Source organism: Anolis sagrei, chromosome X (assembly GCF_037176765.1).
Source record: "Anolis sagrei isolate rAnoSag1 chromosome X, rAnoSag1.mat, whole genome shotgun sequence".
In the NCBI taxonomy this organism is placed as follows: Eukaryota; Metazoa; Chordata; class Lepidosauria; order Squamata; family Dactyloidae; genus Anolis; species Anolis sagrei.
This window is the reverse complement of record NC_090034.1, coordinates 29,556,232-29,576,916: the sequence shown is the minus strand read 5'-3', so window position 1 is coordinate 29,576,916 and position 20,685 is coordinate 29,556,232. Positions and strand designations below refer to the sequence as shown.

Here is a 20,685-nt window from a genome sequence, read left to right as displayed (position 1 = left end):
ATTGTATTCTATGGACTATGGATCTCATTATCACTCTTCCATTGCCTTCTATGGTACTACTTACTTCAATCTTTCATTGTATTCTTTATATTACTGCTATATACTATATACAACTTTTATGGACTATGGATCCCATCATCCTCACATTGCCTTTTTATGGACTACAACCCTTGCCATTCTCCCTTTGCCATTCATTTTATTCTATGCACTACAACTCCCATCTTCCTCCCATTGTATTATATGGACTTCTGATCTCATCATCCTCATTCTTTCTTACATACTTCAATTCCCACCATCCTCACATTGCTTTCTATAGACTACAGATCCCACCCTCCCATTGACTATTCATCCCATCATCTCATTGAATTCTATATACTACAACCACCACCATCCTCTCATTGACTTCTATGGACTATAGAGCCCATCATCTCATTGTATTCTATACACAACAACTCCCATCATCCTCCCATTGCCTTCTAGGGACTACAGATCCCACCATCCTCTAATTGAGTTCTATTGTCTACATATCTCATCATCATCTCATTGTATTCTATACACTACAACTCCCATCATCCTCACATCAACCTGACTTCTATGAACTACGGATTCTACCATCTCCATTGGTTCTTATGTACTACAACTCCCACCACTCTCCCATTGCTTTCTATGCACTACACAACTCAATATCATTTCATTGTATTCTATATCCTACAACCGCCATCATCCTCCCATTGCATTATATGGACTACAGATCCCGTCATCTTTTCTTTTGCTGTGCAGCAGTCTTTGGGAAATTTTACAAAGCAATTTTAAACTTGTATGTGGAATTACGTCTAGCTTTAAAAGAATGATTTGATAAATCAAAATGTTTTATGTTTATGTTGATGTGTTGTTTAGTTTTAATGGTTTTAGTTTTATGTTATGTTTTTGATATGTATGTATTTCTTTTATATATGTCTGGCATTGAATTTTTGCCATTTATTATGTTGTAAACTGCTTTGAGTCCCATCCCCCCAGGGGTGAGAAATAAAATTGTGTTCTGTGTACTGCAACTCACATCATCCTCCCAAAAATGTCTATATAATACAACCCCACCCTCCCTTGTTGCATTATATGGACTACAACTCGCAGCATCCTCCCATTGACTTCCATGGTACTATAGATCCCAATGTACCCTTCTCTTTGTTTTTTCCCCCAGGCTTTTTGGAGAAGAACAATGACCTTCTCTTCCGGAACCTGAAAGAGGTCGGGATCAGGACTTTTGCACACAGAAAACAAGCACAATTGATAATCATCGACCCATTGAATCCAATTGATCGGCTTCTTTTAATTAACCCAAAGGTCCTTTGCAAGTCGAAGAACGGGATCCTGAGGGAGTGCTTCCTCCCCGCCGAACTGGAGAACCGGCGCAGGCCTGAAACCGTATTATGATTATGATTATAATAATTATTACTATTATTAATTTATTATTGTTGTTATATTTTATTATATGAAACACAACAAGATGAGTCCACAGCAGACATGATCACTCTGCTGGCTGTTGTATTGGATCACATGTTTGACACTTCCCAAGTGTCTATATATTTTATTATATATTACATGATTATTACATTATGTGTCATTATTTTATATTATTATATTAGTTCTATTAATCATTTTAATTGAGATTGTATTATTATTATATTATAAATATAATTATTATAGTATTATTATTTTATATTATTATTTCAGGTGGCGACGCAGTTCAAGAACAGCCTGTCCAGCCTGATAGAGATCCTCATGTCCAAAGAGCCTTCTTACATCCGGTGCATTAAACCCAATGACGATAAAGAGCCAGGTTGGGGAAAAAAATCATTTATTTATATCATTTTATTGTTAACTAGCTGCCCCCTGCCATGCGTTGCTGTGGCCCAGTCTGTTGATCTGGAAAATCAAGTAATGAGAAAGTGTTGGTTTCTACTATATGTAATTTCTTTATGCTTGTGGGTAAACAGTATTTCTTACTGTTTCTTTGTCAGTGTTGATGTGGAGATTGTCTAGTTTGCCCACACTGGAACATGCAAGATATCATTGTCCTTTTTAAGGGTCCCTTTCAAATCTATGATACTATATCTGTGTGTGTGTGAATCATATCTATCTATATCTATGACTGGATGGCTCTTTGTTAGGAGGGCTTTAATTACATTTTCTTGCCCTGGTGAAGGGAGTTGGACTGGATGGCCTTAAGTATTTTCTGTTGGCCATGGGGGTTCTGTGTGGGAAGTTTGCCCCAATTCTGTCGTTGGTGGGGTTCAGAACCCTCTTTGACTGTAGATGAACTATAAATCCCAGTAACTACAACTCCCAAATGTCAAGGTCTATTTCCCCCAAACTCCATCTGTGTTCATATTTGGGCACATGGAATGTTCGTGCCAAGTTTGGTCCAGATCCATCATTGTTTGAGTCCATGGTAGTCTCTGGATGTAGGTGAACTACAACTCCCAAACTCAAGGTCAATGCTCACCAAACCCTTCTAGTGTTTTCTGTTGGTCATGGGAGTCCAGTATGCCCCGGCTGGTTCAATTCTATCATGCTATTTGATTGTTTGGCGAACTATAAATCCCAGCAACTACAACTCCCGATCTATCTATCTATCTATCTATCTATCTATCTATCTATCTATCTATCTATCTATCTATCTCTATGGCTGGATGGCTCTTTGTCAGGAGGACTTTGATTATGTTTTCTTGCCCTTATGAAGGGAGTTGGATTGGATGGCTTTAAGTATTTTCTGTTGGTCATGGGGGTTCTGTGTGGGACGTTTGCCCCATTTCTGTCGTTGGTGGAGTTCAGAACCCTCTTTGACTGTAGATGAACTATAAATCTCAGTAACTACAAATCCCAAATGTCAAGGTCTATTTCCTCCAAACTCCATCTGTGTTCATATTTGGGCATATGGAATATTTGCGTCAAGTTTGATCCAGATCCATCATTGTTTGAGTCCACAGTGCTCTCTGGATATAGGTGAACTACAACTCCCAAACTCAAGGTCAATGCCCACCAAACCCTTCCAGTGTGTTCAGTTGGTCATGGAAGTCCTGTATGCCATGTTTGGTTCAATTTTTATTTATATAGATAATCATTGGTGGAGTTCAGAATGCTCTTTGATTGTAGGTGAACTATAAATCCCAGCAACTACAAATCCTAAATGTCAAGGTCCATTTCCCTTAAACTCCATCTGTGTTCATATTTGGGCATATGGAATATTTGTGCCAAGTTTAGTCCAGATCCATCATTGTTTGAGTCCACAGTGCTCTCTGGATGTGGGTGAACTAAAATTCTCAAACTCAAGGCCAATGTCCACCAAAGCCTTCCAGTTTTTTCTGTTGGTCATGTTAGTCCTGTGTGCTAAGTTTGGCCCAATTCCATCATTGGTGGAGTTCAGAATGCTCTTTGATTGTAGGTAAACTATAAATCCCAGCAACGACCATTCCCAAATGACAAAATCAATTTTTTTGAGTGGAGTACATACATTGGGTTGTTAGGTGTCTTGTGTCCAAATTTGGTGTCAATTCCCCCAGTGGTTTTTGAGTTCTGATGGTATCACATTACATTTTTATTTATATAGACTATCTGTGCCCTGCCACGTGTTGCTGTGGCCTATAGTAAGAATTTTCGAAGTAGAGGTAGATATCTGAACTATTATGAAAGAGAGGTACCTACCTATTCCTTCCCACTTTTTCTTCCCCTTCCCCTTTCTCTCCTTTCTTCCTTCTCTACCTCTTTCATTCCTTCTTTCTCTCTTTGGTTTCATCCTTTCTTCTCTCTTTCCTTCCTTCCCTCCCCCTTTCTCTTCTTCTTCCTTTGTCTCCTTTCTTCCCTCTCTGTTTCCTTCCTACTTTCCCTTTTTATTTCCTTTTCTCCTTCCTTCCTTCTTTATCTCTTTCCTGCCTTTCCTCTCCTATTTCTTTCCTATTTTCTCTTTTTCCTTCTTTTGGTACCTCTTTCCTTCCTTCCTTCCTTCCTTCCTTCCTTCCTTCCTTCCTTCCTGTCTGTTCTCCCCCAATACCATAGTAGAGTCCTTTCTAACTCTATTCTATGAGTCTATTTAATATAGTAATATGTAGTAGCAACATTATATTATATAGTAGTATATATAAAAATAATATGTATAATATATATGTATTATATAGAAATATATATAATAGGAATATATGAAGTATTGTGTTTTATATGTGTGTGTGTGTGTGTATCACCAACCAGTGATCCAACATCCATCCATAGGTGTGTGTGTGCATGCGCGTGTGCGCGTGTGTGCATGTGTCTACACTGCCATATAATCCAGTCCTAAGCAGATAATCTGAATTTTACATGGCAGTGTGGAAGGGTTGACTTTGGGTGCATCTACACTGTAGATTTATTAAAGGAGAATGAAGCTGGTGAGGGGAGGAGAAAATCTATTTTCTGTTGTTTTGAAAGTGGTTTTTGGCATATGTAAGCATGAGTCCCCTTTCAGGGGGAGAAGGTTATAAATATAGGAATAAATATAGGAAATAAATCTATATAAATAAAAATGTAATGCTCGTTTGTGGGATTAACAGAACTCAAAAACCACTGGACACCTAACAACCCAAGGTATGTCCTTCAGTCAAAAAATTTTGATTTTGTCATTTGGGAGTTGTAGTTGCTGGGATTTATAGTTTACTTATAATCAAAGAACATTCTGAACCCCACCAACGATGGAGTTGAACCAAACTGGGCAAACAGTTCTCCCATGACCAACAGAAAATACTGGAAAGGTTTGGTGGGCAGTGGTTTGAGAGTTGTAGTTCACCTACATCCAAAGATCACTGTGGACTCAAACAATGTTGGATCTGGACCTAACTTGGCACGAATATTCCATATGCCCAAACGTGAACACTGGTGGAGTATGGGGAAAATAGAATCTTGACATTTGGGAGTTTTAGTTGCTGGGATTTGTAGTTCACCTACAATCACAGAGCATTCTGAACCCCATCAACGATAGAATTGGGCCAAACCTTTTCAGAGTGGCGCCCATCGCTTGTTCTCGGCTGGGAATGGAGCAGGAGGCGCCTCGTGGCCGCGGAGCGCAGAGAGCGCAGCAGAAGTTCCCTGATGGCGAAGAGAGGGGTGTGCACTATTGTTGGCGGAGGCGGTGGCGGGTGGGCATGGCCAGATAACGCTGGCTTCCCTGGTGGCTTCCTGGGAGGCTTCTCCCTCCCACACGGGAGGGAGGGAAGGAAGGAAGAAGGAAAGGAAGGGAGGGAAGGAGGGAGTGGAAGGGGTAAGGGAGGGAAGGAAGGAAGGGGAAGGGGAGAGAAAGGGGGAAGGGGAAGTGTTATAGAACTAAAATTTAGGGGTCTTTGCCAGGAGGCAGAGACCAATTAGACTCCTCAAAGAGTTCTTTTTTCCCCTGGTGAGACAGAGAAGCATCCCATATTTTTCCCTGATTTCCCAATGAAAAGTCTCACCAGTTGAAGAAAGGCCATCAAAGTTTAATGCGATTCAGCTGAAACCAGATGCAAAGCTGCAATCATTCGCCAAGCTAAGCATGAGGGGAATACACCAATACAGTCATATTTATAGCAAATTCAAAGTTGTAGAGTTCAAACTCCCGGCCCCGGCTTCCCTGTTGTTCCCTGCCATGATTGGGCGATGGGCTCCAGTGGTCCGTAGGAATCAATGGGGAGACCTCTGCCACCTGGTGGCGACAGCCAATCAGGAGAGATGGAGGCAGGATGAGGGAGCACAAAGGAATCTGGGAAAGGGTTCCTTAAACAAAGGAATGCCATGTGCTCTTGTGAGACAAAGGGTCAACATGTGTCCTGATCCTTCCTGGCTGTGAGACAGGAGAACAATGATGGCAGCCTGAGGTTAATGCTAAGTAAACAAAAGCAGAGGGGAAGGTTTCCCCTTATCTTACAGAAACTTTTGTCAAACAATGCTTTACTCTAGTGGGCCATCTTCCGAGGCTAGAGATAAAAATCTCCTTCTTTTATCCATGCAAAGGTGTCTTTGGTGGGAGGTTTCAGTCTTTTGTTTCTGAAGGCCAGGGGGTTCCCTTACATATTTCTTTGGAGGGAGAAGGGGCAAATGGTCAGGAATACGAGGAAACATAAAAACCATACAGAAATTATACACAGGGAAATCATATGCAGCTATCTTCCCATCCGGGACCCCAGAGAGAGATTAATAATACCAATTATAAAATGCAGACGATATCAGGACACAGCATGAATTCATAAGTTGTCTTGAAGAAAGTTCATGGGTAGAGAGCGAGTCCTTAAAGAGAGTGAAGTCCAGGAATGTAGCAGAATTTAAAAAGCCAGACAAAGGGAGTCTATGGAGTTCCACTGGGTGAAGACGCAAAGCCCTGCAGCGCTGGGATGGAAGCCAGTCCCATGGTCCTTGGAAAACTACAGCTCTCTCTCTCGAGAGAGAGGCAGAGACCCCAAGGTCTAGCCATTCCCAAAGTTTCATGGGGTCCTCATTGTTTGTTAAGGCCTTGACAAATTGACCAAGACTTAACCCCTATTGTGCAGTCTGGTACCTTTGTCCTTTGCAGAACTATAAGTCACCATCCCTTGTTGGGGGGGGGGGTCATGCTCGGCTTCAGAAGGAAGGAGGGAGGGAGGAAGAAGCCTGGGCCGGCGTGACCCCGGCCGAAGCCGCTCTGGGGGGAGAGAGAGAAACGCCGTTGACGCAAGCGGCGAGGGGCTTTGCATGAGGCCTGGCCAGGCCGCGAGGGCCGCATCTGGCCACGGTGAGGGAGGGAGCTGGGTGCCGCTCGCTGTGCCAGTTCTATTTGTATGGCCGTGCGTGCACACGCGCTTGGCTCTCAGTGCTGTAATGGCTGCTCTTCCCTTGTGTGGATTTTTGGGGTTTCTGCTGTTTCTTTGGGGTTTTTTTGAGTGGAGGACATAAATTGGACTGTTAGGTGTCTTGTGTCCAAATTTGGTGTCAATTCCCCCAGTGGTTTTTGAGTTCTGATGGTAGCACAAACGAACATTACATTTTTATTTATATAGATTAGGGCTAACAGGGGAGCTTAATAACATCACGATTACCTCTATGTACAAGCCTCCCAATGAAGAGTTTTGTTTCTCCTCTCCTGAGAACTTTAATAGGCACCAAAGGGCAGTAGTAATTGGTGGCTTTAACAGACATAGCCATGTATGGGGTTGTGCTCAGGAGGATAATAATTGAGATTTTGTCCTCTCCTGGGCTGAATTGCACAAACTATTGCTTATCCATGATAGTAAGCTCCCACCATCTTTCCAGCATATTGGAAGGTGTTGTGAAAACTTAACTGCAGATCTTCCAAACATTGAGTGCTATTTCAAAAGGGAAACAGCTGATACTGATCAGAACAATACATATTCTACTCAAGAGTACCTAACACTTTGCTAACCCAGACCTCCTATTTGTGAGTGACAGCATTGTGCAGCAATGCACTAAATCAGTAGGACCACCAATACCATACACAGCATTGGCCGATAGTATGCCTATTGTTCTCAACTATCTATATTGTTCCTATGAACCATCTAGGAGCTTAAGATTGTCTGGGGAGGCCCTGCTCTCGATCCTGCCTGCCTTGCAAGTGCGATTGGCAGAGACGAAGGACAGGGCCTTCTCAGTGGTGGCCCTCCAGCTATGGCACTCCCTCCCCAGGGATATTAGATCGGTCCCCTCCCTCCTGACTTTCCGAAAAAAAGTAAAGACCTGGCTCTTTGAGCAAGTTTTGAGAATGCAGAGGAATAGATAACACGGAACTATGAATGATGAACATGGAATGGCAAGATGACACCGATAATTATATGCTTTAATGGTTTTTATTTATGTTTTATATTGTAATGTTGATTGTTTTTAATGGCACTTTTATGAATGCCTGACATCGAATTGTGTCACTCTGTAACCCGCCTTGAGTCGCCGTATGGCTGAGAAAGGTGGGCTATAAATATCATAAAAATAAATAAATAAATAAGGCCTCAGGAAGTTTGATTTCACCTTCAGAAAGCAGACTGGACTAAATTAGGCATGTTAGATTTATTTGTATTTATCGTGTCAGGAGCAAACCAAACAGTTTTATTGCATTTTTAAAAAACCCACAAAGTTTGCAGACTTGGCATTCTATTAAATGTCCTTTGACCAGTATCTGGCCACTTAGAAAACTAGTTTCTTGATTTAAGCCGTTGGCATGCTGGCTGATATCCAAACAGGGGGTGAGCCAGAGATGTCACTGCCTTTGCCCTTTCACTGTTAGATTTATTTATCGTGTCAGTATCAACCAGACAATTGTACTACATTTTAAACAAATTTTTAACAAACAGACAAAACAGAGTTTGCAAGCTTGGTAGTTGATTAAATGTCCTTTGACCAGTATCTGGCCACTTGGAGTACCTCTGATGTTGCCGCAAGAAGGTCCTCCGTTGTGCATGTGGCAGGGCTCAGGTTGCATTGCAGCAGGGGGTCAGTGGTTTGCTCTTCTCCACACTCGCATGTTGTGGATTCCACTTTGTAGCCCCCTTTCTTAAGGTTGGCTCTGCATCTTGTGGACCCAGAGCGCAGTCTGTTCAGCGCCTTCCAAGTCGCCCAGTTTTCTGTGTGCCCAGGGGGGAGTCTCTCATTTGGTACCAGCCATTGATTGAGGTTCTGGGTTTAAGCCTGCCACTTTTGGACTCTTGCTTGCTGAGGTGTCCCAGCGAGTGTATCTGTAGATCTTAGAAAACTATTTCTTGATTTAAGTCGTTGACATGCTGGCTGATACCCAAACAAATAAGGGATGGGTCGGAGATGTCACTGCCTTGGTCCTTTCACTATTGGTTGCTACTTCCCGGCGGATGTCAGGTGGTGCAACATCGGCTAAACAGTGTAGTTTCTCCAGTGGTGTAGGGCGCAGACACCCCATGATAATGTGGCATGTCTCATTAATAGCCACATCTACTGTTTTAGGGTGGTGAGATGTATTCCACACTGGGCATGCATACTCAGTAACAGAGTAGCATAGCGCAAGGGCAGATGTCTTCACTGTGTCTGGTTGTGATCCCCAGGTTGTGCCAGTCAGCTTTCGTATGATATTGTTTTTAGCACCCACTTTTTGCTTGATGTTCAGGCAGTACTTCTTGTAGAAGAAGAAGCACTGTTAGATGACAAGATCATATGGGTCACCATAATCCCTGAGGAATATGAGTGCTTTGTCGAAATAGTAAAAACCTGCTAATCGGCTTCTATGCTGAGATTATGATTCTGTATTGTCCAATGCAGACTGCCTCCCACCTGCATCCACAGCTGTTTCAATACATTGCAATGTTTTGGTGCTAAATTTGTAAATACAGTAATTACTACATAATGTTATTGTGTACTGAACTGCTTTTTCTGGTGATTTGTTGTAAAACATGATGTTTTGGTGCTTAATTTGTAAGATCATAATGTAATTTGACGTTTAATAGCCTTTTTCTTAAACCCTCATTATCCAACATTTTCGCTTATCCAATGTTCTGCAGTATGTTGGATAAGTCAGACTCTACAGTAAAATGATAGAGCTCCCCCTAGTGGTGAAAGTCATCTGTTGATCAAAGCATGGCCGTGCTCCATTGCCTGCCTTGGCATTCTTGCATATTATATTACATGCAATCATCTGGTTGCCCCTGACACGATAAATAAATAAATAAATAAAATATTACATTCTATAACTACAATATTATATTATATTATATTGTACTATACTATACTATTCCTTGCAGACAAATTTGACGACTCCATAATTCGGCACCAGGTGAAATACTTGGGATTGATGGAACACCTTCGGGTCAAAAGGGCCGGGTTCGCCTACCGACGGAGGTATGAACACTTCCTCAACAGGTGAGTTGCTTACATACAGAACACCATTAAATAGACTATTAAATATTATTTATTAATATATTATGTATTATATAATTATTAATATATAATTATTTAATATTAAATTATTTAATAATATTGAACAATATTTCATATTAAATAATATTTTATTATAGCAGCAATTATAGCATATAATAATGTGTAATATTATTTAATATTTTATCATATAATATAACAATATTGTATGATATGATAACAAAAGTATATAAAAAGCCAGACACATTTAAATATATTATTATTATTTAAGAAAATATTATTAAATAATATTATTATTTAATATTATAAATCTTAAAAAAAATATTTTAGATTACTATATTTATTTTATATTATTATCATACTATTATTAACAATTCTAAATTTATTGATATATATTATTATATTTTATTTATTTTATAGTTATATAATAATAATAATAATAATAATAATAATAATAAATATTCCATATGATCAGGAATATATTTCAATATTATTTATAAAAACTATAATTTAGGAATTGAAGGTGTTTTGCCCTGTTGCTAGGTACAAGTCACTCTGCCCGGAGACATGGCCCCATTGGCGAGGAACAGCAGCAAAAGGAGTGGAGCTTCTGATCAAACACGTGGGATACAAGCCTGAGGAGTACAAGATGGGAAGGTAGGAGGATCCAAATCCAGGTCAGGTTGAAATCCAGTTTGGTTTTCAATGGAGCCGTGATGGAGAGATAGAGTCCGGTCAGGATTTTCCCTTTTAATAGAGCCTTTCAGTGGAGAGAATGCATTACAGCTTAGGAACCTTAGAGAGGGACTCCATTCCAGGTTTTTCCTTTTGGAAAGTGAATCAGTTCTAGGCTTTTTTTATTTTTGCAAATTATTTTTAATATTATATTTCATTAATTATAATATTATTACTATTTCATATATTATTCTTGCAAATTGTTTACTTAATTTTATATTATGTATTTATATAATATTAATATAGTATTATTTATTTGATATTTTAATAAAATATTTGTTATTGTTTTTTATATTTTGTATTGATGTAATATTAATAAATATTATTTAATATTATTTAATATTATTTTTATACTATGCATTTATATAATATCAATACATCATTATTTGTTTAATATTATTATAAATTATTTGTTGTTATTTATTTATTTTTATATTATGTATCTATATAAAATAATAAAATATTTATTTCATATTATTTTAAACTATTTGTTATTGTTTGTTTATTTTTTATATTTAATTATTATTATAATAAATTAATTGCTATTGTTATTATTTCCTTATAGATTGCTTATTATTATTATGTGGTTTATTTTTTATTTATTATCATTTTAGGACCAAAATATTCATCCGTTTTCCTCGGACCCTTTTTGCCACCGAAGATGCCTTTGAATATAGGAAGCATCTCATAAGTACAACTTCATTCCCATTTTTATTATTGTTATTATTATTATTTAATACACAAGAAGATTGTGTATGTTGGCTCTGGTATTTGATCACACATCGGACTCTTCCCAAGTGTCTAGGACTGTGTGATGTATCGGTGAATAATGTGTGCCGATCTGAGTCGGGTGGCCTTTTGCAGCTGACAGGTGGTGATTTTGTAAGTGTCAATTGTGTTTAAGTGCAAGCCAAGGTCTTTAGGCACTGCACTCAGTGTGCCGATCACCACTGGGACCACCTTTACTGGCTTGTGCCAGAGTCTTTGCAGTTTGATCTTTAAATCCTCATATCGAGTAAGCTTTTCCAGTTCCTTCTCATCAATCCTGCTTTCACCTGGGATTGCAACATCGACAATCCAGTATTATTATTGGGTTGCTGTGGGTTTTTCAGGCTGCCTGGCCATGTTCCAGAAGCATTCTCTCCTAACATTTCATCCACATCTATGGCAGGCATCCTAGGCAAGTGGTGTGTGTGTGAATACACACACACACACACATACATATACATACTAGCCATCCCCTGCCACGCGTTGCTGTGGCCCACATAGGGGTTCTATGTGGGAGGTTTGGCCCAATTCTATCGTTGGTGGGGTTCAGAATGTTCTTTGATTGTAGGTGAACTATAAATCCCAGCAACTACAACTCCCAAATGACAAAATCATAATTTTTTGAGTGATGGTCACTCCTTGTGTTGTGAGATGTTTTGTTGCCAAATTTAGTGTGATTTCATTCATTGGTTCTTTTGTTTTTAAAGTACTCATTATGCACAGAGCATTTTTAGATATAGATATAGATATAGATATAGATATAGATATAGATATAGATATAGATATAGATATAGATAGATAGATAGATAGATAGATAGATAGATAGATAGATAGATGTCTCCCTGTGGAATGATGTCCAGGGTGGGAGAAAAAAAATCTTGTATGTTGTAGGCAAGTGTGAATGTTGCCATTTGTCATCTTGATTTGCATTGAATGGCCATGCAGCTTCGAAGCCCGGTTGCTTCCTGCCTGGGGGGATCCTTTCTTGGTTCTTGATTGTTTCATGTCTGGAATTCCCCTGTTTTTGAGAGTTGTTCTTTATTTATTGTTCTAATTCTAGAGTTTTTAAATACTGGTAGCCAGATTTTGTTCATTTTCACGATTTCCTCCTTTCTGTTGAAATTGTCCACATGCTTGTGGATTATCTTGAAATATCCTTGGAGGGAAGGCTTTTGGTGGCTCTTTAGCACTGTGGGTTATAGCTGTTTGTGGAGGCTATAACCTCCACAAACAGTGTGAGTGGACAGCTAGGCCACTTACACATTTTCACTTTTGATGTGTATAGATAAGATATAGATATAGATATAGATATAATAATTCTCTGCTCTTTCCAGTTGCCCGGATTCAGGCCAGGTACAAGGGCTGCTTAGGGAAGAAAGAATTCCAGAAGTTGAGGAAAGCAGGTAAATAATCATCATCATCACTCCTAAAATTTGCATGGCATTTGAATAAATTTGCATATTTAAATCACCCTATTTGCATACAGCCATCACCCTGGAGTCATGCTGGAGGGGTGTCTTGGCCCGGAAAATGGCCAGAAGGAGGATGTGGGCAGCACAAACCATCCGGAAGTGAGTTATTATTATTTAATAATAATAATAATAATAATAATAGTAATAATAATAATAATAATAACAATAATAATAATAATATAATGTAATATATTATTACAAATAAAAATAAAATCAGATATATAGAATAAGCAAAAATAAAACCACATTTAATGATGATGATGATGGTGATGATAATAATAATAAATTTTTCCATAATTATATTATGATTATTATTCGTATCTATTTCCAGGTACATCAAGGGCTTCATCTGCCGTAAGCAGCCCATGAATGCAGACAACCGGGACTTCCTGCGCTTGGCACAAGTCACTTATTTGAAGAAGCTGCGGGACTTCCTCCCCAAAGGGGTCCTTGACCCCACCTGGCTGCAGCCCCCTCCAGTGCTGCAGGAGGTCAGCACAAACTATGCATCCCAAGGGCGGCGGGAGTGCATGATGGGAAATGTAGTACAAGGCCTCCCTTTGTATTGCACTGTCTTCTTCCTTAGACGTCTGAGCTGCTCAAGAAGCTTTGCATCAAGGCCTTGGTCAGGAAATACTGCCGCAGCATCAGCCCAGAGAAGAAAGCACAGGTACATATAATTTATTTTAATATGTCTTTTAGAAGAAAGATATATAATATTATTTTAATATATTTTAATTATTTTAATATATTAATATTTAATGTATAAGGATATTTTAATATCATAATATATTAATGATAATAATATATATTTAATATAATAATATACAATTATATTTTAATATCATAATATAATATATTTATAGTTTAATGATAGTATAATATTTTAATATAATAATACTTATAGTATAACTAATAATAAAATAACATATTTTAACAATATAATATAATATGGTAATAATATATTTTATATAATAATATGATTATGTGATATTTTAATATATATATATATACATACATAGTATGATGATAATATAATAATAATATTTTAATATACCATCAAATATGTATAGTATGATTATATAATCTTTATATATTTATTTTAATAATATTACTATAATATATTAATATAATATATATTTAGTATAATGATAATATAATAATATATTTTAATATAATATTATAGCATATTTATACTATAATGATACATTTAATAAATAATAATAATATATTATTGTTATTCGTTTTCTAGATGGATCAAAAGGTGGTGGCGAGTGCAATATTCCGTGGGAAAAAGGCCAAATATCCTGAAAGCCTGAATGTACCATTTGCTGACACTCGCATAAGTGAGTAAAATATAAAATAAAGTAATAACAAAACTAATAATAATAATAATAATAATAATAAAATCAAATTTATTATTTGCTTAACAGATGAGAGCGAACTCAGCCCCAAAGTCATGCAAATGATCCGTCACGAGAAAGTCAAGGTACATTATATTATATTATTAGTTTGGGGACCTGGTGGTTCCTTTTTTGCAATATTTTTTTTTATTGTAGCTTTAACATATTTGGTATTTAAACATTCTTATACTTATCACTTTCCATTAACAATTGTACAGAACATGTATGTCTTGATACCTATAATATTTCATTCTCTTGCTTCATTACACCCAATCACCCAGTGCTAACCCTTCACCCCTGACCAGCCAATTACAATACTTATTTCCAAAAATCAGTTGTTTCTATTACAGGTTTGGTCCCCTTACCTTCTATATATACATATTCTATCAATTTCCCCCAAATCTTCCCAAAATCATCTTTTTTTGATAATCCTCTTTTAACCTTAATGTTTCCTGTCAGTTTATCGTTTATTGCGATGTCCCAGATCTCCCTATACCACTCTTCCAATTGGCACTCCCCTCCTTCTTTCCATTTTTTAGCTATTAATAATCTTGCTGCTGTGACCAGATTGGCAATTAATTATTTTAGTTCTTTTGGTATTTTAACATTGTCAATAAATGACAGCAGTGCTATCTCCGGTGTTCCTGTTATCTCTATTTGGGTGATTCTTCTTATTTCTTGAAATACATTTTCCCAAAATTTTTGAACATATTTGCAAGACCACCACATGTGTATATATGTGCCAGTTTCTTGACAGCCCCTCCAGCACTGCTTAGAATGTTTCTTGTCAATTTGATTTAATCTGATTGGTGTGAGGTACCATCTCCACACCACTTTGTAATAGTTCTCTTTTATTCTTATTGACATATTTTTTAATATACGCATATTCCACATTCCTTTCCAGTTTTGTGGGTGTATTACTTTATTACAATCTAACTCCCACATTCTTTTAAGGTGGTCCTCCTCCTGGACCCCTTCCAACAGCATGGTGGTTCCTAGGTTATTTGAAAAACAAATTGTTTGTTTTGTGGTGTTCCCCCAACCCATTCAGTATGTTCTGTTGCTCATGGGGGTTTTGTGTCCCTAATTTGGTCCAAACCCATCATTCGTGAGGGTTGCAGTGGTCTTTGGAAGTGGGTGAAGGTACTGCAAATCCCATCATACCTTGCCCATCCTCTCACAAAACTCACCAGGATGTAAAGTACATCATGGAGAGTCTGTGTGGCAAGTTTGGTCCAGGAACGTCAGTCGTGGGGGTCACAGTAGTCTCTGGATGTGGATGAAGCTACTTCAACTCCTACCATTTGTGGTCTATCCTCCCCCAAACCACACCAGGGTGTAAAGTGGGACATGGGGGAGTCTGTGTGGCAAGTTTTGTCCATTCCCGTCATTCGTGGGGATTGGAGTGGTCTCGGGAAGTGAGTGAAAGTACTGTAAATGCCATCACCTGTGGCAAGTGTGGTCCAGATCCATTGTTGGTTGGGTTTACAGTGCTCTCTGGATGTAGGTGAACTACAACTCCTATAAATCATGGTGAATTCCTCCCTAACCTCTTGTTCAGTTGCTGATAATTCCCATTTGCGGTGTCCATAGGAATGGATAAGAAAGGGTTAGGGAGAGGCAGTGGGTGGGTTCATGCAAATTCCACAGCAAGGGAAAGAGTAAGGTACCCTGGGATGTCCATTTTGGAGGAAGAACCAAAAATCTAGAATGATATTGTCCTTGGATAAAAGCCTTTGCTTGGGTGGCAGGCAGTATGGTGTTTGGGGAGGACATTGGCAGGGTTAGGGCTATATGTTCATGGTGCCCTCTACAACCTGCAATTTCCTTGGAGGAAGGGCTTTTGGTGACTCATCAGAACTGTGGGTTATACACATACACATTTTCACTTTTATTATGTGTATGTTGTTGTTGTTTGTTTGTTCAGTCATGACCAGAGCTCCCTGTCAAACGTGGCCACCCCCAGCTCCTTCAGAGTCAAGTCAGTCACTTCAAGGATACCATCCATCCATCTTGCCCTTGGTTGGCCCCTCTTCCTTTTTCCTTCCATTTTCCCCAGCTTCATTGTCTTCTCCAAGTTTTCCTGTCTTCTCATGATGTGGCCAAAGTACTTCTTCTTTCCTCTAATATCCTTCCCTCCAGTGAGCAGTTGGGCTTTATTTCCTGGAATATGGACTGGTTGGGTCTTCTGGTGGTCCAAGGCACTCTCAGAACTTTCCTCCAACACCACAGATCAAAAGCATCTATCTTCCTTCGCTCAGCCTTCCCTAAGGTCCAGCTCTCACATCCGTAGGTTACGACAGGGAATACCATTGCTTTAACTATACGGTTCTTCATTGCCAGTGTGATGTCTCTACTCTTTACTATTTTATTGAGATTGGTCATTGCTCAAACGTCTTCTGATTTCCTGAATCTATATAAATAAAAATGTAATGTTCGTTTGTGCTATTCACAGAACTCAAAAACCACTGGGGCAATTGGCACCAAATTTGGACACAAGACACCTAACAGTCCCATTTATGTTCTCCACTCAAAAAAAAAAAAAAAACTAGAAAGAACTTACCCCCCACATGGCTAAATGCCTATATAGAGCCTGTGTTAAAAGAACCCCCTCCCCCGCTCCTGCACGAGGGAAAAAAACCCAACCGCTGAGAGAGAGAGAGAGAGAGAGAGAGAGAGAGAGGCGGCACAAGAGAGGGAAAGGTGGCCGGTCTATCCCCCTGGCTACCCCCTGCCTCTCTTCCCAAAGGATTGAGAGAGAGAGAGAGGGAAGGAGGGACAGAGAGAGAGAGATCTCCCTCCTTTCCTTTCCTTTCCTTTCCTTTCCTTTCCTTTCCTTTCCTTTCCTTTCCTTTCCTTTCCTTTCCTTCCCTTCTTGCCTCCGGAGGGATTCTGTGTGTGTGTGTGTGTCTAGAAACCTCACCCATACTGAGTTATGGGAAGGAATTCTGGGAAATGAAGTCCAGTATTCAAAGAAGGGACAAAAAGGCACACGCTCTGTGAGTTAGCAAAGGCGGTCCAGGAAGACAGAATCAAAACACTCCCAAAAGATGGCCAGAAGGGACAAAAAGGCACACGCTCTGTGAATTAGCAAAGGCTGTCCAGGAAGGCAGGATCAAAACACTCCCAAAAGATGGTCAGAAGAGACAAAAAGGCACACGCTCTGTGAGTTAGCAAAGGCTGTCCAGGAAGACAGAATCAAAACACTCCCAAAAGATGGCCATCCATTTTTACTTTATAACAACCCTGGGCTATATCTACAATAATAATATCTATATATCTATCATAATAATATCTATCAATCTATAATAATATATATGTCTATGATATCTATATGTCTTTAACAATAATATCTACATTTCTATCATAATATCTATATGTCTGTAATAATGTCTATATGCCTATAATAATATCTACAGGTCTATAATAATATCCATATGTCTATAATTATAATGTCTGTCTGTCAAAAATATCTGAACATTTATAACAATAATACCTATATGCCTATAATATCTATGTCTATAATAATAATAACATCTATATACACATATAATAATATGTATACATCTATAATATTAGCTATATAATATCTATAAAAATAACAATAAAATAATAACATCTATATGCCTATAATAATATCTATAGGTCTGTAATAATATCCATACATCTGTTGCCTGTTTTTGCTCAAAAGATATTGAGCCCTATGCTCCTTCTATTTTTAATCAGTTTTATACTAATTTATGCAATGCTTTTGATATGAAATTCATAAATAATATCTATAATACTAATACCTATATAGCTTTAGTAATAATATTTGTGTCTATAATAATAATATCTATATGCCAATAATAATAATAATAATAATAATAATCTTTATTTATACCCCGCTACCATCTCCCCAAGGGACTTGGTGCGGCTTACATGAGGCCGAGCCCACAATACATCAATACAAGCAATAACAACAACGGTAAACAATTAAATAAAACTCAAAACAAAAAAGCAATATACAATGACAGTAATACAACACACAATTAAAATCTATGGCTGGGCCAAATGTAATTAAAGTTAAAAATAATGCTAGGCATGGATAAGGTGGGAGAGATATAATAATATCTATATGTCTATAAAGACTACAACAATAATAATACCTATATACTATCTTTGAACTGGGTTATATGGCAGTGTGGACTCAGGTAACCCAGGGCCCTTCCACACACCCATATAACCCTTTGTGACACTTTGCCACTTCCGTTGTGTATTGATAGCTTAGAAACCAGCTCTTCCTCTTTTCTTTCTTTCCCATTTCTCCACAATGAGCCACAGCAATGTGTGGCTGGGTACAGCTAGTAATAATATATATCTATATGTGTATGTATGTATGTGTGTGTGTGTATATATATATATATATATACACACACACATTATATTATTATTTTATGTTGTTACAATATTCTATTATAATAATATTGTATTTATATTCTTACTATTCTATTATTACATAAATATTATTTTTAATTATTTGAATTATTATAATATAATGTATGTTAAACATTAAAAAAACCAAGATTATGGCAACAAGAATGATTGACAACTGGGAAATAGAGGGAGAAAACGTGGAGGCCGTGACAGACTTTGTATTTCTAGGTGCAAAGATTACTGCAGATGCAGACTGCAGCCAGGAAATCAGGAGACGCTTACTTCTTGGGAGGAGAGCAATGACCAATCTTGGTAAAATAGTGAAGAGTAGATACATCACACTGGCAACAAAGATCCGCATAGTTAAAGCAATGGTATTCCCTGTAGTCACCTACAGATGTGAGAGCTGGACTTTAGGGAAGGCTGAGCGAAGGAAGATAGATCCTTTTGTACTTTGGCCACATGAGAAGAAAGGAAAGCTTAAAGAAGAGAATGATGCTGGGGAAAATAGAAGGAAAAAGGAAGAGGGGCCCACCAAGGGCAAGATGGATGGATGGCATCCTTGAAGTGACTGGATTGACCTTGAAGGAGCTGGGGGTGGTGACGGTCAACAGGAAGCTCTGGTGTGGGCTGGTCTATGAAGTCACGAAGAGACGGAAACGACTGAACAAATGAACAACAAATGTTATATATTATATTGTTACTATTATATTACATTATTGTTTTGTTATTTTATTATTTCATTATTATACAGGGTTAGTCAAAATGCATAGGCCAATAAGCCATTCAATTGAATGGCTTATTGGCCTATGCATTTTGACTAACCCTGTATTCTTATATCTTGTTCTAATATTATATTATATTGTTATTATTATATTATTGTAATTTTATCTTATTATTATAGTATATTATTTTTATATTATTTTTATTATTATTTCATTATTATTAGTATGTTGCTTCGGTGGTGAGGTTTGAGGGGAAGGGCTTCAAACCAAAGGTCCGGCTCTTGGTCTTAACCCGCGTGGCCGCATACCTGCTTGAAGCAGCCAAAATCAAGGAGCGGATCGAATATTCTACGATCAAAGGTATGCAATCCAATAGAGAGAGGACAGCTTGGGAATAAGTCAGTATTTGCATCTCATTTACATGTTTGGTACCATTCCAGGCATTTCCACCAGCAACTTGAGTGACGGTATCGTTGTCATCCACCTCCTAGAAGACAGCAAACAAGTTCTGGTAACTAAACGCATTGAAAACAACCATTAATAATATTTCCATATGTAGATGATATTGTAGTTGTGGCGGTAACAAAACTGATTGCAAACCAACATAGATAACTTTCACATATGTAGATGACACCTTAGTTAAGAAGGTAAGGAAATGCATGGATTACATTAGCATATGTAGATATATCCTAGCTGTGAAGGTAATGAAACGCATAGAAAATGAACATAGATAATGTTTGCATATGTAGACGATATTGTAGTTATTCTCGGTAACAAAATGCATTGAAAATGAACACAGATAACATTTGCATATGTAGATGATAGCATACTAGTAAACAAAGTGCATTATATTATTATTTTATTGTATATTATAAAATTCTTATATAATTAGATCACTATGTTTTATTGTTTTATGTTATATTATATTATTATACTGTTACTATTATATTACTATATTATTGTTGTTTTTATTATTCTATTCTATTCTTCTTGTTATTATATTGTTATATTATATTATATTATTTATTTACAATATTTATATCCCACCCTTCTCACCCTGAAGGCGACTCAGCGGCTTACAAATTACATGTACATACAATATATTATATTATTAGCATAGTACAGTATTAGTACTGTATTATATATTGTATTATACCACTATACTGCAATATTATTAGTAATATTACATGTAATATATAATATATAATTATTATATTATTATATTGCATTATTAATATTATATTGTATTACAAGATTATGATCAATATTATATGTAAATACGATATATCA

General features: G+C 37.6%; 1 protein-coding gene across 1 annotated transcript in view; it reads left to right on the top strand.

Moving 5' to 3' along the window:
* Positions 1 to 20,685, top strand: part of MYO1H (myosin IH) — a gene marked incomplete at its 5' end in the record, with an annotated part of 40,440 nt that overhangs the window by 16,133 nt on the left and 3,622 nt on the right. Inside the window, 14 exons of the mRNA XM_060785791.2 lie at positions 1,199 to 1,245; positions 1,342 to 1,422; positions 1,732 to 1,837; positions 9,744 to 9,861; positions 10,420 to 10,533; positions 11,226 to 11,302; positions 12,714 to 12,782; positions 12,866 to 12,950; positions 13,183 to 13,342; positions 13,438 to 13,521; positions 14,104 to 14,197; positions 14,285 to 14,340; positions 19,620 to 19,755; positions 19,836 to 19,906. Coding sequence (XP_060641774.2) covers positions 1,199 to 1,245; positions 1,342 to 1,422; positions 1,732 to 1,837; positions 9,744 to 9,861; positions 10,420 to 10,533; positions 11,226 to 11,302; positions 12,714 to 12,782; positions 12,866 to 12,950; positions 13,183 to 13,342; positions 13,438 to 13,521; positions 14,104 to 14,197; positions 14,285 to 14,340; positions 19,620 to 19,755; positions 19,836 to 19,906 — 1,298 coding nt within the window. The remainder of the gene's footprint in view (positions 1 to 1,198; positions 1,246 to 1,341; positions 1,423 to 1,731; positions 1,838 to 9,743; positions 9,862 to 10,419; positions 10,534 to 11,225; positions 11,303 to 12,713; positions 12,783 to 12,865; positions 12,951 to 13,182; positions 13,343 to 13,437; positions 13,522 to 14,103; positions 14,198 to 14,284; positions 14,341 to 19,619; positions 19,756 to 19,835; positions 19,907 to 20,685) is intronic.